The sequence below is a fragment of the Pan paniscus genome, chromosome 3 (assembly GCF_029289425.2).
Source record: "Pan paniscus chromosome 3, NHGRI_mPanPan1-v2.0_pri, whole genome shotgun sequence".
NCBI lineage: Eukaryota > Metazoa > Chordata > Mammalia > Primates > Hominidae > Pan > Pan paniscus.
The window spans coordinates 183,800,624-183,827,930 of NC_073252.2; the positions used below are offsets into that span (position 1 = coordinate 183,800,624).

A 27,307-nucleotide genomic window follows, 5' to 3' on the forward strand; every position below is an offset into this window, starting at 1 on the left:
TCTTGGTAGGTTGTGTGTTTCTAAGGATTTGGCCATTTCACCTACATTATCCAATTTGTTGGCATATGGTTTTTCACAGTACTCTTATAATACATTTTTAAAAAATAGAATCAGTTTTAATGCCTCTTTTTCCTTTCTGGTTAGAATTATTCTGGTTAGAATTATCTGGTTAGCTATATTATCAGCAATTTCTTTGTGGTTATCATGGGAATTGCATGCAACATTTTAAAGTTATACCAATTTAATTTGAATTGATACCAATTTAACTTTAATTGCACACAAGTGGACTTTTAAATATCTCCACCTCCTGTGACTTTATGCTATTTATGTCCAGATTACGTCTTTATACAACATGTACTCAACTAACATAGATTTATAATTATTTTTATGCATTTATCTTTTAAATTCTCCAGAAAAGAAAAAAGTGAAGTTACAAACCAAAATTATAATAAAACGTTTCTTTTTTAACCATGTGCCTAAGCTTACTGAAGATCTTTATGTCTTTATATGGCTTTGAATTACCATCTAGAATGATTTTATTTTAATCTAAAGGATTCCTAGTCTTTAGCATGTCTTGTAGGGCAGATCTAGTGATAACGAACTCCCTCCACTTTTCTTTATCTGGGAATGTCTTAATTTCTCCTTCATTTTTGAAAGACAGTTTTGCCAGATATAGAATTCATGATTGACAGATTTTTTTTTTTCTTTCAGCCCTTTAAATATATCGCCTCACTGCATTCTGGCCTCAAAGGTTTTTACTAACAAATCCACCAATAATTTTACTGAGGATGTTTTGTATGTTGTGAGTAACTTCTCTCTTGCCGCTTTCAAGATTATGTGTGTCTTAGACTTTTATTTGGATTATAATGTGTCTCAGTGTGAGTCTCTTTAGGTTCATCTTACCTAAAGTTCATTGAGCTTCTTGGATTTTTAGACTCATGTATTTCATCACATCTGTGAAATTTGGGACCATACTTCTTCACATCACCTCCTTGCCCCTTTCTGTGTCTCTTCTTTTTCTGAAACTCCCATAATGCCTATAGTGGCCTGCTTGCCAGTGTTTCATAAGGCCATGAGACTCTATTCCCTTTTGTTTATTCTTTTTTTTCTTTCCTGTTTTGCTCCTCAGACTCAATAATTTTAATTGTCTTGCCTTTAAATTTACTGATTCTTTCTTCTGCTTTCTGAAATCTGCAGTTGAAATCCCTCTAGTAAATTTTTCAATTCAGTTGTATTTTTCAGCTGCATAATTTATATATATATATATAATTTCAACTTCTCTGCTGACTTTTTTTTTTTTTTGAGACAGAGTTTTGCTCTGTCACCCAGGCTGGAGTGCAGCGGCACGATCTCGGCTCGCTGCAACCTCTGCCTCCCAGGTTCAAGTGATTCTCCTGCCTCAGCCTCCCAAGTAGCTGGGATTACAGGTGCATGCCACTATGCCAAGCTAATTTTTGTATTTTTAGTAGAGACAGGGTTTCACCATTTAGGCCAGGCTGGTATCAAAGTCCTGACCTGAAGTGATCAGCCCACCTCGGCCTCCCAAAGTGCTGGGATTATAGGCATGGGCCACTGCCGTGGTCTCTGCTGACATTCTTATTTTGTCCGTTCATTGTTGTCCTCATTTTCTTTGGTTCTTTGTGTTTTTCTTTAGGTCTTTGAGCATATTCAAGACAGCTATTTTAAAGTCTTTGTCTAGTAGGTCCAATATACATGCTTTCTAGGGATATTGTCTGGAGATTTACATTTTCCTTTGATTGGACCATGTTTTACTGCTTCTTTGTGTACCCTATGATTTTTTGTTGGCACTTGAATACTTGAATAAACAGCCACCTCTCTCAGCTTTTGCAGAGAGGCAAAAAGAGATAACCAGAAGCTGGGCTGCTGCCTCCTCTAGAACATGACCATGCTGAGCCAAGGACGGAGTGGGGCAGGGGTAACGAAAAATGCCATACAATTTCCTACATTTTTAAGGTGAATTTTTTATTAGGTATTTACGTGGTTGTTGTAGACCTTTGTTTTCGAGAGCTGCTCTAAGATTTGTTCAGCAATTTTCTGGTCATTTTATGATAGTTCCATGGGGAAATGAGGAATTGAAACTTCCTAGTCTGCCATTTTGCTGATGTCAATCCTTTGAGGAAGTTTTGACTAGCTAAGACTATCACTTTGAAAAACCAAAAGCAAACAATAGATCAAGCAAAATTAGCAACACACTTAGACCAAAGCTAATTTCGGTAATGTCCATAAAACCTCTTACAAATCCATAATAAAAATATAAAAATCAAGTAAATGACATAAACAGGTAATTTAAAGAAAAAGAAATGCTACTTTTTTTTTTGATGACTTTAAAGTATACACTCACCTCTTAAACAGTCCTATTTCTAGATAAAGAATAAGACTAGGCATTCTATACATGCTGTAAACTATATTAGAGGTTTCTTTTTGAATTTTGGATTTACCTATTTTATCAACAAATATTTATGATAGTAAGGCTTCCCTCTCCCCAGTTCTTTCCACTTTTACTTCCTACTTTTTAGGGACCAGCTCTCATATTCTTATTATAAGATCATCCCATGATACAGATAAAGGTTACTCTTAGGTGAAAAGCAAGAGGCATGTTCAAAAGCAACAGCATCCCTTCCAACTCTGGGCTTTCTTTTAATTTCTCCTGTTGATTTAAAATTTGCATTATAAAATGGAGGTCAATTTGCATGATCATAAACTCTCCAATAACCAATTCAATCTGCTTATGGTAAGTTATGGCTTGCTTTTGATACTTCAGGATTCCTTCTGTGATCACTTAGAAGTTTTGTCAGACATTTGTGTTTCCATTTATTAGAAGCCTAGTGGATTTAATTAGGATATTTTAAATGGAGGATGATAGTGAAGTTGTGTCTATAATTTTACTTTTGATTTTAATAAATAAATATCGAATTCAGGGCCTAGGGATTGAATAGCCGTGTCATAACACTGTTAATAAAGGAGAGACCCCATTTACCTAAATCCATTTCATAGATTTATAAGAGACAACAAGATGTTACCACTTTTCTATTTTTGCTTGTGTTGCCTGGGTTTTTGGTGTCATATCCAAAAAAATCACTGGCCAAGGCCAATGTCAAGAAGCTTTTTCCTCTGTGTTTCTTCTAAGAGTTTTACAGTTTCACATCTCATGTTTAGGTATTTAAACTAATTTGAGTGGATTTTTTGTGTATGGTTTAAGACAGGGTTCAATTTTAGTCTTTTGCATATAGATACTGAGCTTTCCAAACACCATTTACTGGAGAGACTATCCTGTCCTCTGTTGTGTGTTCTTGGCAGCCCTGTCAAAGAACTTGACCATCTATGCATGGGTTTATTTATGGGCTCTCTAGTCTGTTCCATTAGTCTGTTTTTAAGCCAGTACCATACAGTCTCGATTACTGTAGCCTTGTCACATACTTTGAAATCAGGACATTTTATGCCTTCAGCTTTGTTCTTGCTCAAGATTGCTTTGGCTATTTGGGGTCTTTTGTGGTTTCATATACGTTTTAGGAAAATTTTCTATTTCTATAAAAATGCCATTGAGATTTTGATAGGGATTATGTTTGAATGTGTAGGCCACTTTGAGTAGTATGGACATTTTAATAATATTAATTCTTCTAATCCATGAACACAGGATGTCTTTACATTTACTTGTGTCTGTTTTAATGTCTTCCATCAATGTTTTATAGTTTTCAGTGTTCAAGTCTTTCACTTCTTTAAGTTTTTTTCTTAAGTATTTTATTCTTTTCAATGCTATTGCCTTCACAATAGTTAAAACATGGAAGCAACCTATATGCCCATTGATGGATGAATGGATAAAGAAAATATGGCATACACATACGATGGAATATTATTCTACCTTACAAAAGGAAGTTCTGCCATTTGTGACAACATGGATGAACCCAGAGAATGTTACACTGAGTGAAATAAGCCAGATGCAGAAGGACAGAAGGATGCTACATTATATCATTTATATGATGAATCTGGAATAGTCAAACTCACAGAAGGAGGGAGTGACATGGTGGCTGCCAGGGGCTAGGAGGAGGTGTAAACAGAGAGGTATTAGTCAAAGGGTACCAAGTCCAGGTTATACAATATGAGTAAGCCCTACAGATCTACTGTACAGTTTAGTGCCTATAGTTAACAATGCTGTATTATATATTTAAAAATTTGCTAAAAAGGTAATTTCATGTTGTGATGTATCACAAAAATAATAATAAATGAACAGAATAAAGGGAAACTTTTGGAGGTGATGGATTTGTTTATGGTATGGATTGTGGTGATGGTTTCACGGAAGTATACTTGTCTCCAAGCTCATCAAGTTATATATATTAAATATTCACAGCTTTTTGTATATCGATCATACCTCGATAGAGTGGCTTAAAATGAAGGAATAAAACAGTGCATATCTCATGACATTAAAAAAAAAGTATCACTTTCAACTACCATGTAAAATTACAAAAAATACAATAAATAAATAAAAGTTTAGGTTAGGCTGGGCGCGGTGGCTCACGCCTGTAATCCCAGCACTTTGAGAGGCCGAGGTGAGTGGATCACGAGATCAGGAGATCGAGACCACCTTGGCTAACATGGTGAAACCCCGTTTCTACTAAAAATACAAAAATTGGCCAGGTGTGGTGGCAGGCACCTGTAGTGCCAGCTACTCAGGAGGCTGAGGCAGGAATTGTTTGAACCGGGAAGGCAGAGGTTGCAGTGAGCTGAGATCGTGCCAGTGCACTCCAGCCTGAGGGACAGACTGAGACTCCAGCTCAAAAAAAAAGTTTAGATTAAACCAGAAGCTCTGTGTGGCAAACACTGGTTTCTTTTTCAGAGGGGAAATTCAAGTTCAATACCGCTCAGTGGACATGAGCGAGAGTAGGGAGAGGGACATTTATTTTCTCTCTTAAAGTTGTTGCTGGGGTCTTTGGTTGAGCCTAGTTCAAACTAGCGAAAGCTCAGTGAGCAGAAATAGAAGTGACACTGGTAAGAGGAACTGTATCTTCACTTTAGAGAAAGGATTCAAAAAAAAAAGAAATGCTTCCTAGAATTTCAGCCAATACAGATCAGAACCATGTCCTTTCTGAATGGGGACTGTGAAGGGACCAGTTGAGTGCAGTTCACAATGACTGTCTATCTGGTGCTCTCAGGGAATTTAACCATTTGTTTAGGTTCATAATATATTCATCGCATTACATACCCATGAGAAGTTTGAATGATGAAAAGGTCTAGTCTTACTTTGGCTTCCTGCCAACCCAGAGAACATTGGTTGGTCCAATCTCCTTGTTCCTATTGTTAAAAAGTAAACTGATACTAATGGCACAATATATGTTATTTGGGTGATGAATACCCTAAAGACCCTGACTCCATCACTATGCAATCTACGCATGGAACAAAATGGCACTAGTACTCCCATAAATCTATACAAATAAAAAAGTAAACTGAGGCACAATACAGTTTTACAGTGCTTCTGAACCAGCAATGATTCATGAACCAGAAGTGGTTGGGGAGCTCCACCAAGGGAACACAAGGGAAGGCTTTTTCAGGACAGAGAGAGAAGTAGAGCAAAGACAGCGCTTGACTGTTTACAGTTATACAACTACCTTATTTGGTCTATCTCATTGGAAAGTCCTTAGTTATATAATTATAAGTTTGTTGGCTGCTTCTGATTGGTTGTGTTTATGTTTTCTTTAATATAGGCATTTACAAGATACAGTGCTCAAGATATTATGTTTGCATATGTCACTTATGTTTGCAGATCAAGCAAGGTCGAGGTCGCTTATGAGCCCTTGCTGGTTTGGTATGTTCATGGATTCTTCTGGCCTGGTCTCCATTTTAATGTACTTTAACACCATGAATAAAGGTTTACTTCTGAGACTCTAAGAGCCCATTTAAATTAAACCTATGCATGATATTGCCTCAAATACCCAACAGCTCACTGATAATTGGATATTCATTGCTGGCACAAATGTTAAGTATTACTGAGCAATTAGTTCTCTCTATATTTGGCCCTCACAGAGTGTAATTATTGTATTGTTCAGTACTAATCTGCCTTTTCACATACATGCATTGAGAGGAGAGTCTTCTGTTTGCCCCACAATTTCAATTCTCTATATTTGTGGTTAGAAACTGCGGTGACACAATCCTCATGTCTAAATTCATTCATTCGGGAGATTGTAAAGACGGTTCCGTAAAGCCTCAGTATTGTAGGTGCTGATAATGATGATAATGAAAATGATAAACTTTCCCTTATAAATCTTATAATGAATTGACTAGACTGCCTACAGACTATACACTATCTTTGTCTATAGGTAAAATGGTTGTAATTGGCCGGGCGCAGTGGCTCATGCCTGTAATCACAGCACTTTGGGAGGCCAAGGTGGGTGGATCACGAGGTAAGGAGGTCGAGACCATCCTGGCTAACACGGTGAAACCTCGTCTCTACTAAAAATACAAAAAATTAGCCGGGCGTCATGGCATGTGCCTGTAGTCCCAGCTACTCTGGAGGCTGAGGCAGGAGAATTACTTGAACCCGGTAGGCGGAGCTTGCAGTGAGCTGAGATCGCGCCACTGCATTACAGCCTGGGTGACAGAGCAAGACTCTGTCTCAGGGAAAAAAAAAATTAAAAAAAAAAACGGTTGTTTTATTAAGAATTGTTATTAGGAATCGGCAGAGAACAGTGTCTGTGTAGTTCAGCATGTGAGTGGTAAGTTGCTAATTATATCTGGCTTGTCACTCTGGTCTCTGTAACTTGCTGTGTTTTGTCAAGTGATTCTTCCAGAAATTTTGTGTATATTATCTTACTAAACTCTCATTAAAGTGGCCCTCAAATGGAAGGAGGGAACTTAGAGTTTTTAGAATGTGAATAAATTTAAGGGACTTTGGCTTCTAGAATTCTGTAGATCTCTGTTTTGCTGGGAATATACAGCTTCCCATTATTCTGAGATTGGCTGATCTGTAATGCCGTGAAATATCAGTGTTTACTAAATTTGTTATTTTACATTTATGGGCATACTTTTTTTTTTTTTAATTCTCCCTCTCTCTTTTTTTGAGACAGGGTCTCCCTCTGTTACCCAGGCTGGGGTGCAGTGGCGCACTCATGACTCAATGCAAACTTGAATTTGCCTGGACTCAAGTGATCCTCCCACCTCAGCCTCCCAAGTAGCTGAGACTATAGGCATGCACCAATATGCCCAGCTGATTTTTGTAATTTTTGTAGAGATGGAGTTTTACCATGTTGCCCAGGCTGGTCTTGAACTCCTAGGCTCAAGCAATCTCCTAAAGTGTTGGGATTACAGGCATGATCCACTGCTCCCAGCCTTAATTCTTTTAAAAAGGGGAAAATGAGGTTTTTCACTATTGCTCCAATCACCATCATAGCTAAATAAGTTAATGCACATAGTTAAGAAATGTACAGTAGAGAGAAAACAATCTGTGTTGTATTTAGAAACTAGCAAGAATTAAGGACTAATAATATCTGAATATGAACTGGTATTAAGCCCAAACTACTGCATCAGGAGACCATCAATAAAATTTATTTATCGAGAGCCATTCATTAGTCAACCAAAGTCGTGGGAAATTTAATCTGTATAAGGAGTCATAAGGCATAAGGCATAGGTATGAAGGATTGTTGAGATGATGTGTTTTATTTCGCTGATAATGCATATGACACCTTTCCAATTTTTTTTAATTTAAAACAACAATCATTTATTTGCTTGCTTCTCAAGCCTCGGTAATCGTGTTTGGCAATGAGACCTTGTTGCATGCTTGCTAATATCCTACTGGCCAAAGCTAGTCAAATGGCCAAGCCTAGAGTCAGCGTGGGAGAAGGCCACACAAGGGTTTGAATTCTGAGGATGAGTCTCTTTCGTTGAAGGCCAAAGAAACAGTCTACCTCAGAGGGTCGCTGGGGAGTTATAATACAAAGAATAAACCTCACCCTGCCTTCAAGGCGCTCACAGAGAAGAAATCTTTTGAATATTAGTGAAGTTTTCCTGGACATCCCAATGGATAGATGTGAGGGACAGTCACGTACTCAGGACATCTGTTTGCTTATGGTGTTATGTTACAGATGTCACCAATGAAAATCAGAGACATGTAGCCCTGAGCCCAGTAACTATAAAGCAGTCTAGCTGAAGCTGGAGCCCACAAGAGGGCACTTTGCACCATGATGCACGCTTGTTTCTTGCCATCAGCTCTGCAATGAGTTCAAGCTAATGCCATGTCCCAGCCGTCCAGTTGTTTTATGACTTGTGTGATTGAAGCATATGGTGGCTTGTGGCATGTTCTTAGGCAAACCACTCACCTCCCTAGGTTTCGTTTTCCTAATTTCTCAAACAAGGGAGTTAGATTAGGTGGTCTATAGTTCCTTCCAATTGTGATATTTCACTATATAACAATGTAGTTATAATAGATCATAGCACATCTGTAATGAAAAAAAGTGAGTTCATTTCTTAACAAGCACATTTACTTAACTAGTTGGAGTCATTAAAGCAAATTAAGAACGAAATTCTTAGTTAATCTGAACTTTTCTGGGCATACTGGTTTGTTCCCTAACGCGTCTGACCGTGGAAAAGTGGATAAGCAGGAGTGGGACTGGCTCTCGGCTTTGCCATGTTTGGCTCTTTCTCTGCTGTGAAACTCAGTTTCTTCCTGGATCAAGAGGTTAATTTCTGCCGGTGTTATTTTACAGTGTTGCAAAGAGATAAAAGCCAGACGAAAGAAGGGAAAGTACTTCAGCTTTGATTAGGGATTTTTTTTTCTGTCCCTGTGACCACACACTACTCAATTCTGACAGCTTCGCATGAGTCTAGCAGAAAATTGAGGGATTTGCTGTTATTCGATAACTTGCAGAGGTCCAGACCCGCCCACACCAGATGGTGAGGTCCCCACTTTCAACTTTAGCTGTTGCTAAATCTGTGACCCTTTCAATGAAATCCAAGGATCTCAGCTTTAAGAAAGTTAAAATAAAATAAAAACAAGATGTTTTTCAGAGGCGGTTTGAAACGCCTCTCTGAGGTTGTCAGAGATTGTTTTTGTTTTCTCCCTTTGCCCTTCTTGGAATGCACCAAACATAAAAGCATTTTTTTCAAGCTTTACTTTCACTTTCGAGAGTGCCGTCTATTTGCCACACACTTCCCTGATGAAATGTCTGGATTTGGACTAAAGAAAAAAGGAAAGGCTAGCAGTCATCCAAGTAAGTGAAGGTGTTCATTTCACGTTCTTACTGGGCAGGGTCTCTCTTGCTGAGTAGAGTTTGCTAGTAGAATGCATGTGGTTTTAGCCTTCTTTGGTCTTTCTTTGATCTGGTGCTTGAAATCTAGTCAGAATTATTGAGGAAGGAAAGTGGAAGAAAAGGGGTATGATATGGGCATGGGAGAAGGGTATAACTCAGAACACAAGTAATAGCACCAATATCTAGTTAATGTGATAATGTATTTATGCAGTATTTAATTTTTTTCTCTGTAGCATTCTGTGCCTGGAAAAAACACATTAGGGAAGCTATGGAAATCATTTTGCAACAGTGTTTTTAGCAAATCACATCTTTACCTTAAAGAAACAAAACTCCAAGAGGTTAAAAGAGCGTATCCCCTTTTGTTAGTTTTATTGGCTGCAGGGGAGACAGGAGCTGGCATTGTATGACAATGTCTTAGATAGGAGAGAACATTCAGGTGTGCCTAGGAGTAAGTAAATGGCTTTCTTTCACCTAATGAAGGATAATGGAAGAAGTGGAGAAGTGCAAAGTTGTTAAGGTGTATGGGAAGATCAGAAACTGGTATCGGCAATTGTGGGGTACTCGGGTAAAAATGGAGTTGGCTTCAGCAAGTTGATTCCCAGGTTTACAGATGATTACGTGCTGGTATGTGTCTGCATATGGGCGTGCCTGTGTATTAACCTACTACAAAGATTGCAAAGTTTACAAATCAAACTATGGATAGTGGTTAACTCCAGGTAGTCTGGCTGGACCAGACCCCATGTCCTAACCATCAGGCAATATTGTCTCTCACTTGGACAAAGAATGTGAATTCCATGTGCCCTCACAAAATATTTCCAAAATTCTAAGGCCGAGTGAGTCTCTTTTTAATTTTTTTTTCATTTTCTTTATTTCTGCTAGATCTCATTCAACAGCAACTTTTTCTTCACTCTCCTTTCATCCTTTAAGTGCATTTTTGCTTGTTTTACTGAAGCATGTCCTAGAATAACCTTTTCATACAGATCGTATGGCTATAAACTTACTGAATTTTTGCATATCTCAAAATACTTGTACCTTTTTATTTAGTTATTCAGATGGATGTGAAATTTTATCTTATTTTATTTCATTTCATTTGTCGATTTAGAGACAAGGTCTCGCTGTGTTGCCCAGGCTGAAGCACAGTGGCATGATCGTGGCTCGCTGCAGCCTTGACCTCCCTGGCTCAAGCAATTCTCCCACCTCAGTGTCACGAGCAGCTGGGACCACAGGTGTGAAGCACTATGCCCAGCTAATTTTAAAAAAAATTTTGGTGGAGATGAGGTTTCCCTGTGTTGCCCAGGCTGGTCCCAAACTCCTAGGCTCAAGGGATCCTCCAGCCTCAGCTTCCTAAAGTGACGGGATTACAGGCGTGAGCCACAGGTAATTTTCTTGGCCTGGTCAAAGGTAATTTTCTTGTTTTTTAGAGGTAAGGTCTTGTCTGTTGCCCAGGCTGGAGTGCAGTGGTGTGATCATGATTCATTGCAGCCTTAACCTCCTGGGCTCAAGCGATCCTCCTGCCTCAGCCTCCCAAGTAGCTGGAACTACAGGCTTGTGCCACCACACTTGGCTACTTTCTAAAATTTTTTTTGTAGATACGGGGTCTCACTCTGTTGCCCAGGCTGGTGTTGAACTCCTGATCTCCTTCCGCCTACACCTTCTAAAGTGCCGGGATTGTGGGGATGAGCCACTATGCTTTGCCTGGATATGAAATTTTAAATTCAAAATAATTTTCTCTAAATGTTTGGAAAGCTTATCTCTATTGTTTTCCAGTGGTTCATGTTACTGATGAAAAGTTTTTTATTAATCAAGATCTCTTTTCTTTGGAAATGAAGGTTTTAGGATTTTTGTGTGCATGGTTGCAATTCTGAAATTTCATAGGAGTCTCTCCAAGTTTGTTCCTCTTTCACTCCTCCTGCCTAGCATTTGGTGAGTTTTGCCCACTGATGAAATGTCTTCAGATGGGGCAAGTCCTTCAGTCATTCGGGGATATGCTTTGTAATGGATTAGTCCTTCTCAGCAATTCTGACCTATAGCAGGAGCCCTACCAGAGAGGTACATCTCACCTAAGCAAGGAGAATGTATCGTAGGGACCTTACCTATGAGTTGGTAAATAGAGGTAGGAAGTTCTGAAGGAACTGGAAGAGAGGTTTGGGAGACTCTCAGAGAGGGGCAGGTGGGGAGCTGGTCCCCGGTATTTGAGAGGTATCATTGCCAGCCCTGCATCCTTCACGTGCCTGGGCAAGTCAGCAAATGCATCCTTGCTGGCCTAGCTGTGGCATTCCTCATGGCCTGTGGATATAAAGAATGTGCACAGCTTTACAATGATTAGTGCCAGAGTTGTAAAGGCCATGAGATGGGAATATTAGTTTATTGAAGCCAGTTTTTTTTGTTGTTTTTTCTGTTTCTGAGAACTAAATTAGAATATTAGTAAAATCGCTATTTTTAAGTATATTAGAACAATTCTATATACTCACATTAGTTCTGTTTTCCTAGGATTAGTCACCTAAGGTGATTTTATTACCTGAAACTTACCTGGAATAATTTTCATGTCATGACTTTTAGATCTTGTGGAATATCTATTTAGATATCATTACCACTGCTTCATCTCCATACTTTGTGGGTGTATTTGATTTTTTAAAATATCTGAAATTTGGTTGTTGATCACACCACAGAGTATCACATTGGGTACACATCCCACCAAAATAAAGTGTGACAATGTATGGAGTTGAGTGGCTTTCCTGAGCTGACTAAATGCCCATGGAAAGCTATTGTATGAGTGCATTCTCACATTGCTCTACAGAAATACCTGAGACTGGTCATTTATAAAGAAAGAGGTTCAATTGGCTGATGGTTCTGCAAGCGGTGCAGGCAGCATAGCAGCCTCTGCTTCTGGAGAAGCCTCAAGGAGCTTTCACCCACCACAGAAGGCAAAGCCAGAGCTGGCACCTTCACATAGCCGGAGCAGGAAGAAGAGAGAAGGGGAAGGTGCCACACACTTTTATTTTTTTTATTATTTATTTTGGGGGGAGCGGGGGCGAAGTCTCACTCTGTCACCCAGGCTGGAGTGCATGTGGTGGGATCTCGGCTCACTGCAGCCTCCGCCTCCCTAGTTCAAGCAATTCTCCTGCCTCGGCCTTCCCAGTAGCTGGGATTACAGGCACCCACCACCACACCCAGCTAATTTTTGTATTTAGTAGAGACAGGGTTACACCATGTTGGCCAGGCTGGTCTCAAACTCCTGACCTCAGGTGATCTGCCCACCTTGGCCTCCCAAGTGCTGGGGTTACAGGCGTGAGCCACTGCACCCAACCGCCACACACTTTTAAACGACTGAATCTCAAGAATTCACTCACTCACTATCAGGAGAACAGCACCGAGGGGGTGGTGCTAAACCATCTGTGAGAACTCTGCCCCATGAGCCAGTCACCTCCCACCAGCCCCCACCTCCAACACTGGGAATTACAATTCAACGATTTGGTGCGATTTGGGTGGAGACACAGAGGCAAACCATATCGGCTATGTATTCAACATACATTTATTTCTTCAGAGCCAACAAAGTGCCAGGCCTTGTTCTAGGCACAGACAACACCGTATGGAGTAAGAACTATGTCCTCTACTATTATAGCTTCACATTCTAGTGAGAAGCAATAATTAATAATAAATAATACACAATATTGGATAATTTCCATCAACCATAGCAACAGAAAAGGCAATCTAGAAGAAGAGCAAGATGGGAGGTTTCACCCACTGAACTTCAAGGCTTGTTGTAAAGCTAAAGTAATCCGAACAATGTGGTATTGGCCTAAGAACTAACAAATATTTCAGTGGAAGAGAGTAGATAGCCCAGAAATAGACCCTCACTTAAAACATTTACTCGGTTTCTAAGGAAAGCACAGAACAATCCGGTGGGGGAAAGAAGTCTCTTTAAAAAATGGTCTGACTGGGCCAGGCGTGGTGGCTCACCCCTATAATCCCAGCACTTTGGGAGGCCGAGGTGGATGGATTACCTGAGGTCAGGAGTTCAAGACCAGCCTGGCCAACATGGTGAAACCCTGTCTCTACTAAAAATATAAAAATTAGCCGGGCATGGTGGCGTGTGCCTGTAGTCCCAGCTACTCGGGAGCCTGAGGCAGGAGAATCACTTGAACCCAGGAGGTGGAGACTGCAGTGAGCCAAGATGGCACCACTGCACTCCAGCCTGGGTGACAGAGTGAGACTCCATCTCAAAAAAAAAAACAAAAAACAAGATCTGACTGACTGGATATACACACAAAAAACCGTGACTCCTACTTCATGCATACACAACAATTAATTGAGGAGAGATCACACACCTTCACATAGAAGCTAACACCATAAAGCTTTCTAGAGGAGAGTATCTAAGTAATGGGAGTAGGAAAATTTCTTAGAGAAGACACAGAAACAATCAAAATAAAAGAGAAGATGATAAACTAGATTTCATCATAATTAAGAAGACATCAGTAAGAAAATAAATAGGCAACTCACACGCTGGGAATAAATATTTACAAAATAGGAATCTGACGAGGGACTGACACTCAGATACATAAAAAATTCCTACAACGCAATAATAAAAAGGAAACAATCTAATAGATGAGCAAAATATTTGAACATATAAGGGAAGATAAATGAACAATAAGCACATGAAAATTGTTAAATATCGTTAGTCGGCAGGGAAATGCAAATGAAAACCATAATTAGCTATCACTATATATTCAGCAGAATGATTAAAAATAATAATAAAAATAGGTACCAAATGTTGTCAGGAAAGTTGGTGGTGCAACACTTTCCCAAAGGATCTGGCAGTTTCCTGTAAAACCAAATGGCCTCACCAAATGGCCCAGGCATTCCAATCCTAGTTATTTACCCCAAAGAAATAGAACACAGTCATGTGGCACTTAATCATGGGGATATGTTCTGAGAAATGCATCGTGAGGGGACTTCATCCTTGTGGGAACGTCACAGGGAGTGCTTACACAGAACTAGGTAGTACAGCCTGTGGCGCCCAGCCTGCAAAGCCAGACAGCCGGCGTGTGACTGCACTGAATACTGGAGGCAATTGTAACACAATGGGAAGTACTTGTGTATCTAAACATAGAAAAGGTAAGTGAAAATGTGGTACAAAAGGTTACAAATGGCACTTCCGTAGGGCACTTACCACGAGTGGAGCTTGCAGTACTGGAAGTGGCTCTGGGTGAGTCTGTGAGTGAGAAGGGAAGTGGATGTGGAGGCCTCGGACATGACTGTGCACCACTGCAGACTTTATGAACACTGCACGCTTAGGTTATACTAAACCTATTTAAAAATTTTACTTTCTTCAGTAATAATTAACTTACTATAACTGTTTTACTTTATAAGAGTTTTAATTTTTCAAAACTTTTTGACTCGTGTAATAATGCTTGGTTTAAAACAAACACATTGTACACCTATACAAAAATATTTTCTTTGTATTCTTATTTTATAAGCTTTTCTCTATTTTTAATTTTCTTCTTTTTTTTTTAACTTTTTAAACGTTTTTGTTAAAAACGAAGACACAAACACACACATTAGCCTAGGCCTGCTCAGAGTCAGGATCATTAATGTCACTGCCTTCCACCACGTCGTGTCCCACTGGAAGCTCTTTAGGGGCCACAACACGCACGGACCTGTCATCTCTTATGACAACAGTGCCTTCTTCTGGAATCCCTCTTGAAGGACCTGCCTGAGGCTGTTTTACAGTTAACTTAAAAAAAAATAAGTAGAAGGAGTACACTCTAAAATTATGATAAAAAGTATAGTATAGTAAATACATAAATCAGTAACATATTCATTTATTATCATTATCAACTATTAGGTACTGTAAATAATTATGTGTGCTATATTTTATATAACTAGTAGTGCAGTAGGTTTGTTTACACCAGCATCACTATAAACATGTGAGGAATGCATTGCACTATGATATTATGACGGCTACATTAGTAGGTGATAAGAATTTTTCAGTTCCATTATGATCTGCAGTGACTATTTATTTATATGATTGTAAAATTGTGATTGAGGCTGGGCACATTGGCTCATGCCTGTAATCCCAACATTTTAGGAGGCCAAGGCTGGAGGATCACTTGATGTCAAAAGTTTGAGACCAGCCTGGGCAACATAGCGAGACTCTCTCTCTATAAAATTTAAAAAATAATAAAAAATTAGCCGGGTGTGGTACATGCCTGTAGTCCCAGCTACTTGGGAGGCTGAGGTGGAAGGAACCCTTGAGCCCGGGAGTTGGAAGCTGCAGTGAGCCATGATAGCACCACTGTACTCCAGCCTGGGCGGCAGAGTGAGACCCTGTCTCTAAAAATAAATAAATAAATACAAATAATTTTTAAAATTGTAAATAATATTTACTGACTTTGGATTTGCTGAATTAATGTAGACCAAGGACCTCATATGTAATCATAGTTTCAGGGTAAAATGCTAAGATTTCACATCTTGACAATGTCAAGCAATGTTATAGCTGACAGTTTTAGGAAATGTAAGAAAGGAAGAAATGTGAAGAAAAATGTATTTATTTATTTAAAATAAAATAAAAATTAACTGGCTGGGCACGGTGGCTCACGCCTGTAATCCCAGCACTTTGGGAGGCTGAAGTGGGTAGATCATGAAGTCAAGAGATCGAGACCATCCTGGCCAACATGGTGAAACCTCGTCTCTACTAAAAATACAAAAATTAGCCAGGTGTGGTGGCGGGTGCCTGTAATCCCAGCTACTCGGGAGGTTGAGGCAGGAGAATCACTTAAACCCAGAAGGTGGAGGTTGCAGTGAGCCGAGATCGCACCATTGCACTCCAGCCTGGTGACAGAGCCAGATTCCGTCTCAAAAACAAAACAGAACAAAATAAAACGAAACAAAAACAAACAAAATTAACTAAAGAAAAGTTGTGAATAGAATGAGAGAAAAATATAATTAAATTCCTTATCTTTATAGTGAAATGAGTAAATGAAGAAATAGAAGATCAAGAATATTAAGTTTATGGGGGTAATCATGAGAATTACAGGTAGAACCTATCAAAAGAGAGACATTACAGCTGCAACTGGCATTCAGGTGAAGGATAGGAAGGAAGTTTGGATGTTTTATTTTTTACCTTTCTGTACTGTTTGACATTTTTCCGTTTGATGTATGACTTGTATAATATGTACTTGTATGGCATAAAAGTATGAGTAATAATATCATACATGGTCATATTTTGGTGATATATTTTACAAGGAATATACCAATGCATTTGAAAGCCATCTGCTATTAATGTTGCTCATACTTTTTAATGTTTCTTTTCTACAGCAGAATCATGAGACAGACTTTGCCTTGTATCTACTTTTGGGGGGGCCTTTTGCCCTTTGGGATGCTGTGTGCATCCTCCACCACCAAGTGCACTGTTAGCCATGAAGTTGCTGACTGCAGCCACCTGAAGTTGACTCAGGTACCCGATGATCTACCCACAAACATAACAGTGTTGAACCTTACCCATAATCAACTCAGAAGATTACCAGCCTCCAACTTTACAAGGTATAGCCAGCTAACTAGCTTGGATGTAGGATTTAACACCATCTCAAAACTGGAGCCAGAATTGTGCCAGAAACTTCCCATGTTAAAAGTTTTGAACCTCCAGCACAATGAGCTATCTCAACTTTCTGATAAAACCTTTGCCTTCTGCACGAATTTGACTGAACTCCATCTCATGTCCAACTCAATCCAGAAAATTAAAAATAATCCCTTTGTCAAGCAGAAGGTAAGATGAAAATGTCTATTGTTACTAATGTTTTTAAGTCACTTACCCATCCTTAGACTTACTATCTAAATATCAAGGAAATAAAGAGGAAGAAATTTGATCTAATCCAATTTGCCACAAATATTGCCATTATAATAGAAAATGCTTCCAAAAGAGAAAATATACTCTTAAATCAGTTTCATCCTTAATTTTCAATGTTCGCCTCTCTTGCTTTCTCCCATTAGAAATAGAACTTAGATGCAAGAGATAGAAGTAATGAACAGAGAAGAATCAGAATATCCCATAAGAACATGGAAACTAAACTTTCAATGCTGCTGATTTAGCATGTGAAGTCATGACAAAAGTCTTGAGTCCAAATTCTGACTTAAATAAAATTAACAAATTGATACAATGATCAAGTGAATTGTTCAACTAAAAATTACCTACTCCTGGTTTCAGAAATCTCCTCAGTGGCTATTTCAATGACTTTTTCAATAGTGGTGTCACTTTTTCAATGATTCCTTTTTCTTTTCAACACTTTGCTCGAATTTTAGTTTTTTTTCTTTTCTTTTTAGTTGATGTTTAATAATTTCACATATTTATGAGATAGAGAATGATTTTTCAGTATGTGTATATAATGTGTAATGATTAAATCAGGGTAATTATCATATCCATCATCTCAAATGTTTCTCATTTGTGTTGTGAACATTCAAAATACGCTCTTCTAGCTTTTAAAAAATACACAATAAATCATAGTTAACCATATTCACCCTACAATGCTTTAGAGCACCAGAAAAAAAAAAAAAACGCATGTTACTGTTTCTAAATCTGAGGCAATTATTAAGTGCTTTTCTTTAACCAAAGCGATTTTCAAGTTACTTCATTTTATGGCCTTATAAAAAATTGAGCATTGCTCTTCCTCAGATGCCAAGAATAATGTACAAATGTAAATATGCTGTGAAACATAAAGTGATTTGCTCCCTAGCTATTTTAAATCTTTTCTTGAGTCTTCTTAGAGTCTAATGTGGATGAAATATCTTTGAATACAAAGGCCTCAAAATCTGGCTAGAGAAATCATTGCAAAATGTTATTTTTGTAAAGACTTAAATTAAAAAACCTGCTTCTCGTTAACAGCGATTACATTAGACTTTGCCTTAACTGGTATCGCTTTCCCTTACCTTTTGCCTGAATTTGAAGCATACATATTCAAAAGTAGCAAAGGGTAATAAAACATCCCACAGTACTGATAAAGCAAACAAAAGTTAATATTCTGTACTAGTCATGATTCAAAATTTATATAATATGACTCTTTCTCAGTATAAAAATCTATTTAAAATTTCATAGATGGCAAAATTCTCATGCTTTTTAAGAAAACATTCTGTTCTTTTTTCTGATACTTATTTTCAAGGTTAAAGCATGACACTGTGTGTTTGATAAGCCATGTGAAAATTTCTTGCATCATAAGTAAAAGGTTATGATAAATAAGTTCATAAATTAGCAGTGTTCCTTATATCATAAATAAGCTTAAGTCTTTTTTATTTTGGTAAGAGAAATAAAATGATTCTTGAAATAAGAAATAAAATCCTTCCTACAATGGTTGCAAGGGTAACCATCACAAAGATTATAACGTAACAAAGATTAATCAGATCAAAGATTTTTTATTATGCTTACTGTTAGTATTCTACAGAATAATAGAGAGGTGTTGATTTTGCTGTTGAAGTATTTTTCAGATGTACTTACATTTAAAAGAACTGTTTTTGACAGCAAGACTCTAACATATGCATATTATTTTTTCCCTTCAGAATTTAATCACATTAGATCTGTCTCATAATGGCTTGTCATCTACAAAATTAGGAACTCAGGTTCAGCTGGAAAATCTCCAAGAGCTTCTATTATCAAACAATAAAATTCAAGCGCTAAAAAGTGAAGAACTGGATATCTTTGCCAATTCATCTTTAAAAAAATTAGAGTTGTCATCGAATCAAATTAAAGAGGTAAGAAGTAAGGTAAAATTATTTTGCATTCTGCCTTTAAGGTGGATAGTCCCTATCTGTGTCACATACACAGGAATGTAATGCTCTCTGCCTCTGCCTGTCTTCCAGCAATCCTTCCCACCTACTGCTTGGGGGCATTGGTGTCATCCTCCTGAGAGCTCAGGCAGCCCCAGGAGAGGTCGGGAGACAGGACTCTGCCGCCCTGCAGCACTGGGTGGAACCCCTGTGCCGTGACCTTGCGAACATCCTTAACATCTCTGAGTCTGTGTCCTCACTTGTAAAGTGGAAATAGTGCTCTCTCACACAAACTCTCTGACAGAGTTATTAATTAAAGAGTACGATGGTCAAGAGCCCCAGGTTCACAGTCGGGTTAGCTGGCTTGGTCTCTGGGCTTTGTCTTTTAACAATCATGTTATCAGGCAAGTTATTCATGTTCTCCCTCTCTAGCCTCCCAGCTTTCAAATGGGCGTGATAATGACTCTGCTTCATAGGACTGTGTGGTAAAGAATTTAGGACCGTGTCTGGCGTAGGCAGTGCTCAGGAAATGATCAGCAGCAGTATGTGGTTATAAAAACCTTCCTATAATGAAGTCAGCTTAAATAACTGACAGGACTGTCTCTTTTTGGAATCATGATCTTCAAGCTAATCATTTTCTGTCACGGGAGAGCAACAACTATCTGGACCGGTGGCACAGGGGTAAAAGAATTTACCAAGACAGTTGCAGGTGGAGAAAGGCCCATTTATTAGTGAAAGTAGGAAACTACATTGCGAGAAGGCAACGGGCATATCAGCAAGAGAAGCTGACTGCAAAGAAACAAAGGCTTGCTGGGGATTTTACAGGGTCTTGTTCGTGCTGTGTGCTGAAGAGGGCTTTGAGCTGCGCTGACAGCGCCCAGGTTGCAGTGGGCTAACTCGCAGGGGCCTGGTGATAGCTGGGCACAGGAAGATTGTCAGTTATTTTCACAGGAGGGCTACGTGTTCTGGATCATAAAGAAAGACAGACTAATAATTTACCTGCTCTTTTGCTTTCTCTCGGTCCCGCCAACTAACTACTTTTCCCTAAATAGGACTCCGCATTTTCACATACAGGTTTGTCTGTATTTTACACTCATTTTGTTCCAGGCTATAAGACTACTGGAAATCCCTAATTACAACTCTATTTTTTTTTCAGACATAAAAATAAATGGCGTACAAATTTATCCTAAGATATTAAGATGTTTTGTGCAAGCTCTTCATTTTATTTTTTAAACAGCATTTTTCTATGATTAAGACATTTATTGTAGTAATCTTATTAAATATATGAATAAATGAGAAAATAATAATAAGGGGTGATTTTTAAAAATCACTCAAATGTCCATAGTCAGAAACAACCACTGTTAGCATTTGGGTATATTTATCCCTGGCTTTTCTCCAAATAATTATAAGGAAAAACAATAGCTTAAATTCTTACTGTACTGAAATTCACACTGTTAAGGCACTTAACTGTGTGTCAAGTGCTGTGATAAATTTTTAAAAATATTTTATGTATATAGTATTTTTAATCAATATTTTATTTTATTTTATTTTATTTTTTGAGACTGAGTTTCACTCTTTGTTGCCCAGGCTGGAGTGCAGTGGCACAATCTGGACTCACTGCAACCTCCAACTCCCGGGTTCAAGCGATTCTGCTGTCTCAGCCTCCCGAGTAGCTGGGATTACAAGTGCCCACCACCACCCCTGGCTAATTTTTGGATTTTTAGTAGAGACAGGATTTCACCGTGTTGGCCAGGCTGTCTGAAACTTCTCACCTCAGGCAATCCGCCTGCCTTGGCCTCTCAAAGTACTGGGATTACAGGCATGAGCCACCGTGTCCGGCGTAATCAACTTACTCTTAATTGTCATTTTCACAAAAGAAAACTGAGATGAAGAAAGTTTGAGTGACATATCTCAGGCCCCACAGGATCCACCTGGGGCAGAGCTGGGTTTCCGGCTCACTTGGACCGGAGGCCCTGCTCCTAACAGCTATGCTATATCACCCTCCGAAGATCATGATGTCTCCTGCTCTTTAGATTTAATATCATATTATGAACATCTCCCATACAATTAAGAAGCATTCCAAAGCTTAATTTTAATGCCTGTAAAATAGTGCTATCATGTAGACTTATCATACTTAATTTCATAATTTTCTGCTTTGCATTTTAACTCATTTCTTTATGATAAAGCACCCTTTCTTCTATACTTCTCTCTTTTTTTGCATTAGCCCTACTGTCCCCCAAGTGACACATTACAAATCAGAGCCCCCTCCAGGCTGGGCGCGGTGGCTCACACCTGTAATCCCAGCACTTTGGGAGGCCGAGGTGGGGGTGGATCATGAAGTCAGGAGTTCCAGACCAGCCTGGCCGACATGGTGAAATCCCGTCTTACTAAGAATACAAAAAAATTAGCCAGGTGTGGTGGCGGGCACCTCTAATCTTAGCTACTCAGGAGGCTGAGGCAAGAGAATCGCTTGAACCCAGGAGGCAAGGGTTGCAGGGAGCTGAGATCGCACCACTGCACTCCACCCTGGGGGACAGAGCGAAACTCTGTCTCAAAAAAAAAAAAAAAAAAAGAAAAAAAAAATCAGAGCCCTTTACTCCTCTGGCGGTTTCGACTGCCAGAACTGGCCTCCATCCTCTCTAGATTCCTCCTCTCCCACCTGCTGTTCTCTTGTCCCCGAAGTGAGTCCCAGAACAGCCAAGGCTCTGGTAAGGGTGTGGGACGGAGCAGAAGGGAGCTGGAAAAACATGATAGTAAAATAAAGTCAGGAGAAAATCTGGGTGGAAAGACGAGAGGGAGAGCTGGAGCTCAGAGTTCCAGAAAGGAAAGTGTGCCGTCACCGCCTCATCATAAAAGCCATCCACAACTTCCTTCCATGAGGCTCACTGAGAACAGCGGCACCAAGACAGAACCAGGAACTGCCCCAGGAGTGACTTCACGAGCAGTTTATTCCTTGCAATTGTTCTCATGGTGATAAAGAAAAAGTACCAGGAGATTGATCCTGGACTGGAAGGTCAGAGAAGCCTCCCTGAAAAGGTGGCATCTAAGCTGAGGCTGTGAATGCTGAGCAGAAGTTAGCCAGTGGCCAGGGGAGGTCAGAGGCTGGAGTAAGAGGTGGGCGCTGCAGGAACCGAGTAAGGAAGGACTCGTGCATTAGAGGAAGGGGGAGAAATGCTCTGCCCACAGGATGTGGTGAAGGGTGAGCGGAGATGGAGTAAAGAACTGCATCTGGCTGGGTGCAGTGGCTCATGCCTATAATCCCAGCACTTTGGGAGGCTGAGGCGGGCGGATCATGAGGTCAGGAGTTCAAGACCAGCCTGGCCTACACGGTGAAACCCCGACTCTACTAAAAATACAAAACTTGGCTGGACGTGGTGGCACATGCCTGTAATCCCAGCTACTCGGGAGGCTGAGGCAGGAGAATTGCTTGAACTGAGGAGGTGGAGTTTGCAGTGAGCTGAGAGTGCCCTGCTGTACTCCAGCCTGGGCGACAGAGCGAGACTCCGTCTCAAAAAAAAAAAAAAAAAGGCTTTCAACAGCCTTACAGAGTCTGTGCTCTTTTGATTGTTAACCTCTTTTTTTTTTCCTACCTTTAGTTTTCTCCAGGGTGTTTTCACGCAATTGGAAGATTATTTGGCCTCTTTCTGAACAATGTCCAGCTGGGTCCCAGCCTCACAGAGAAGCTATGTTTGGAATTAGCAAACACAAGCATTCGGAATCTGTCTCTGAGTAACAGCCAGCTGTCCACCACCAGCAATACAACTTTCTTGGGACTAAAGTGGACAAATCTCACTATGCTCGATCTTTCCTACAACAACTTAAATGTGGTTGGTAACGATTCCTTTGCTTGGCTTCCACATCTAGAATATTTCTTCCTGGATTATAATAATATACAGCATTTGTTTTCTCACTCTTTGCACGGGCTTTTCAATGTGAGGTACCTGAATTTGAAACGGTCTTTTACTAAACAAAGTATTTCCCTTGCTTCACTCCCCAAGATTGATGATTTTTCTTTTCAGTGGCTAAAATGTTTGGAGCACCTTAACATGGAAGATAATGATATTCCAGGCATAAAAAGCAATATGTTCACAGGATTGATAAACCTGAAATACTTAAGTCTATCCAACTCCTTTTCAAGTTTGCGAACTTTGACAAATGAAACATTTGTATCACTTGCTCATTCTCCCTTACACATACTCAACCTAACCAAGAATAAAATCTCAAAAATAGAGAGTGATGCTTTCTCTTGGTTGGGCCACCTAGAAGTACTTGACCTGGGCCTTAATGAAATTGGGCAAGAACTCACAGGCCAGGAATGGAGAGGTCTAGAAAATATTTTCGAAATCTATCTTTCCTACAACAAGTACCTGCAGCTGACTAGGAACTCCTTTGCCTTGGTCCCAAGCCTTCAACGACTGATGCTCCGAAGGGTGGCCCTTAAAAATGTGGATAGCTCTCCTTCACCATTCCAGCCTCTTCGTAACTTGACCATTCTGGATCTGAGCAACAACAACATAGCCAACATAAATGATGACATGTTGGAGGGTCTTGAGAAACTAGAAATTCTCGATTTGCAGCATAACAACTTAGCACGGCTCTGGAAACACGCGAACCCTGGTGGTCCCGTTTATTTCCTAAAGGGTCTGTCTCACCTCCACATCCTTAACTTGGAGTCCAACGGCTTCGACGAGATCCCAGTTGAGGTCTTCAAGGATTTATTTGAACTAAAGATCATCGATTTAGGATTGAATAATTTAAACACACTTCCAGCATCTGTCTTTAATAATCAGGTGTCTCTAAAGTCATTGAACCTTCAGAAGAATCTCATAACATCCGTTGAGAAGAAGGTTTTCGGGCCAGCTTTCAGGAACCTGACTGAGTTAGATATGCGCTTTAATCCCTTTGATTGCACGTGTGAAAGTATTGCCTGGTTTGTTAATTGGATTAACGAGACCCATACCAACATCCCTGAGCTGTCAAGCCGCTACCTTTGCAACACTCCACCTCACTATCATGGGTTCCCAGTGAGACTTTTTGATACATCGTCTTGCAAAGACAGCGCCCCCTTTGAACTCTTTTTCATGATCAATACCAGTATCCTGTTGATTTTTATCTTTATTGTACTTCTCATCCACTTTCAGGGCTGGAGGATATCTTTTTATTGGAATGTTTCAGTACATCGAGTTCTTGGTTTCAAAGAAATAGACAGACAGACAGAACAGTTTGAATATGCAGCATATATAATTCATGCCTATAAAGATAAGGATTGGGTCTGGGAACATTTCTCTTCAATGGAAAAGGAAGACCAATCTCTCAAATTTTGTCTGGAAGAAAGGGACTTTGAGGCGGGTGTTTTTGAACTAGAAGCAATTGTTAACAGCATCAAAAGAAGCAGAAAAATTATTTTTGTTATAACACACCATCTATTAAAAGACCCAGTATGCAAAAGGTAGGTAAACATTGTGAAATTTTAAGTGTGTACTTGCTTTTCAATTAAACTTCTTTTTTTTTTTTGAGATGGAGTCCTGCTCTGTTGCCCAGGCTGGAGTGCAGTGGTGTGATCTCAGCTCACTGCAGCCTCCACCTCCTGGGTTCAAGTAATTCTCCTGCCTCAGCCTCTCAAGTAGTTGGGATTACAGGCACGCGCCACCAAGCCTGGCTAATTTTTGTATTTTTATTAGAGATGGGGTTTCACCGTGTTGGCCAGGCTGATCTTGAACTCCTGGCCTCAGGTGAGCTTCAATTAAACTTTTAAATATTACCAATATTACTCACAACTCAAAGAATTTTTAAAATAAAATTAAGAAAAAAAAAAACCTGAGTTTCAGTAACAGTTTAAACTCTACAGAGTATTTTTAAGTAGTATTGCTTCTGGCTGTTAAAAACCGTATATTAATTCTTCAATACATTTCTTTACTTAGATTCAAGGTACATCATGCAGTTCAACAAGCTATTGAACAAAATCTGGATTCCATTATATTGGTTTTCCTTGAGGAGATTCCAGATTATAAACTGAACCATGCACTCTGTTTGCGAAGAGGAATGTTTAAATCTCACTGCATCTTGAACTGGCCAGTTCAGAAAGAACGGATAGGTGCCTTTCGTCATAAATTGCAAGTAGCACTTGGATCCAAAAACTCTGTACATTAAATTTATTTAAATATTCAATTAGCAAAGGAGAAACTTTCTCAATTTAAAAAGTTCTATGGCAAATTTAAGTTTTCCATAAAGGTGTTATAATTTGTTTATTCATATTTGTAAATGATTATATTCTATCACAATTATATCTCTTCTAGGAAAATGTATCTCCTTATTTCAGGCCTATTTTTGACAATTGACTTAATTTTACCCAAAATAAAACATATAAGCACGTAAGAACATTGTCTACTGATTAATATACAATCAGCCACTGAGCCTATGACAGCTTAAGGAGTTTGAAAACATTCCTCATTTTAAGAAAAGTTAGAGGTATATGAGGGTTTGTGATGATCTTTTTGTATTTTGGATGCACTTAGAATGAAAGATAATTGTTTCAATGGGTATAATGCTATTTCCTTTGTAAAAGAGTAAAATATATACCCATATTTTTAACAAGTTTAATTACAGTATTTTTTCAATGGAAAAACTTTGTATTTTAGTAAGTACTTGTCTCAGTGTTGACTTTGTTAAATGTTAAATATTTTTTAATATGCATACCCAAGGGCAGAAAACATTTGCAATTCATTTTTATTAGTTAATGAGATGATTATTTGAATGAATATTGACTTGTATTTTCCTGAGATTATGAGTTTCTGCTGTGGGAGGGTGGAAACAATTCTCTTACTAAAAGTATTGTAGGCAGGCTTGCTTTCTGAAGGCTAATCAGTATTTGGCTTTGTGGAAACAGAACTTTCCTCCCATGGTCACAGACTCAGGAGATGGCGTTGGCGAAATCACTTGGTCCCACTGGGATTCTTTGACTCCTGATCTTGAAAATTATGATAATAAATGCATCTTAGATATTCCTATGTAATTAGTGATGATGATCGCTGTATAATATATTCAAAGGAATGTATTATTTTACCATAAAATAATATGCTACGCATAAGGTAGTCCTTATCTAGAAAGACTATTTTTATTTTTGTTTTTTTGTTTGTTTGTTTTTTATTTGTTTGTTTTTGAGACAGAGTCTGGCTCTGTCGCCCGGGCTGGAGTGCAGTGGTCCAATCTCGGCCCACCGCAACCTCCATCTCTGAGTTCAAGCTATTCTCCTGCCTCAGCCACCCGAGTAGCTGGGATTACAGGCATATGCCACCATGCCTGGCTAATTTTTGTATTTTTAGTAGAGATGGGGTTTCACCATGTTGGCCAGCCTGGTCTTGAACTCCTGACCTCAAGTGATCCTCCCGCCTTGGCCTCCCAAAGTGCTAGGATTACAGGCGTGAGCCACCGTGCCCCACCTTTTTATTTTGTTTTACAATACAACAAAAAATTTTTAGTTTTACAATAAAAGAGAATCTGATTATTGGAAACAGACCTGAACAGCTTTTTGAAATATTTATAGTTCTAGTATTTAAAGAGAAACCTGAAATTATAAAGCTGAGTTAATTTCTATACCTGAAATGTTCATTTGTCTGCTGAATTCAGGGAGCATTTGAGATGTCACATTTTGGAACTTTGATTTAAATAGTTCAGTATTCCCAAGGCTGAGTTCCATGACCCTGGAATGAGAAATATCCACTGTACCTCTGGTTCTGAAGAGTCTATAGTCGGCCAACACTGTGAATGTGTGGAGGACTAATTGTCACTTTCACGTTATTTGCCACCCTGACAGCTGAGACACTGCTTTTCAGCATTTTAGTTAAGATTTGCTTTTTAACTGTGCAATAATCATTTTATTTTGGCATTATAAAATAAAAATCACAACTTCTGCTTTTCTTATATGCTTTGTGTGTTATCAATATTCTCAAATATTCATAAGATATTGTAAATAAATCATTGTGAATTAGTCAATGTATCAAGTTGCTTAATATGTCATATATCAATGCTATTTAATATATAATATCTATATTTAATATATTGATGTTACTGGTGGAGAGTGTCCAGGTTCTTGGTGCTTTGAACAAAGAATTGGACAAAATGCACAAAGAATGAGGTGACAAAAGCAGAGGTTTATTGAAAACGAAAGCACACCCCGCAGGGTGGGAGCGGCCCGAGCAAGCAGCTCAAAAGCCGGGTTACAGGATTTTCTGGGGTTTAAATACTCTCTAGAGGTTTCCATTGGTTACTTGGTGTATGCCCTATGTAAATGAAGAGGGTAA

General features: G+C 39.1%; 1 protein-coding gene across 2 annotated transcripts; it reads left to right on the forward strand.

Annotated features, from left to right (window-relative positions):
- The first annotated feature begins 8,893 nt into the window (after positions 1-8,893).
- Positions 8,894-26,927, forward strand: TLR3 (toll like receptor 3). 2 transcript variants are annotated; one of them, XM_008977067.4, is made up of 5 exons: positions 8,894-9,215; positions 16,572-17,019; positions 18,801-18,992; positions 22,604-24,456; positions 24,929-26,927. In XM_008977067.4, exons 2-5 carry the CDS (start codon positions 16,579-16,581, stop codon positions 25,155-25,157), a joined length of 2,715 nt encoding a protein of 904 aa, XP_008975315.1. In that variant the 5' UTR covers positions 8,894-9,215; positions 16,572-16,578; the 3' UTR covers positions 25,158-26,927. The 2 variants fall into 2 exon arrangements, with proteins under 2 accessions (XP_008975315.1, NP_001266163.1); NM_001279234.1 differs by lacking the exon at positions 8,894-9,215 and having other exon boundaries at positions 16,579-17,019; positions 24,929-25,157.
- Positions 26,928-27,307: the final 380 nt, after the last annotated feature.

Bases quoted from the DNA above. Each gene is read 5' to 3' on its own strand.
- TLR3 (XM_008977067.4), top strand. From the start codon at position 16,579: ATGAGACAGACTTTGCCTTGTATCTACTTTTGGGGGGGCCTTTTGCCC. The intron at 17,020-18,800 runs GTAAGATGAAAA...TTTTCCCTTCAG, and splicing joins ATCCCTTTGTCAAGCAGAAG to AATTTAATCACATTAGATCT. The intron at 18,993-22,603 runs GTAAGAAGTAAG...TCCTACCTTTAG, and splicing joins CATCGAATCAAATTAAAGAG to TTTTCTCCAGGGTGTTTTCA.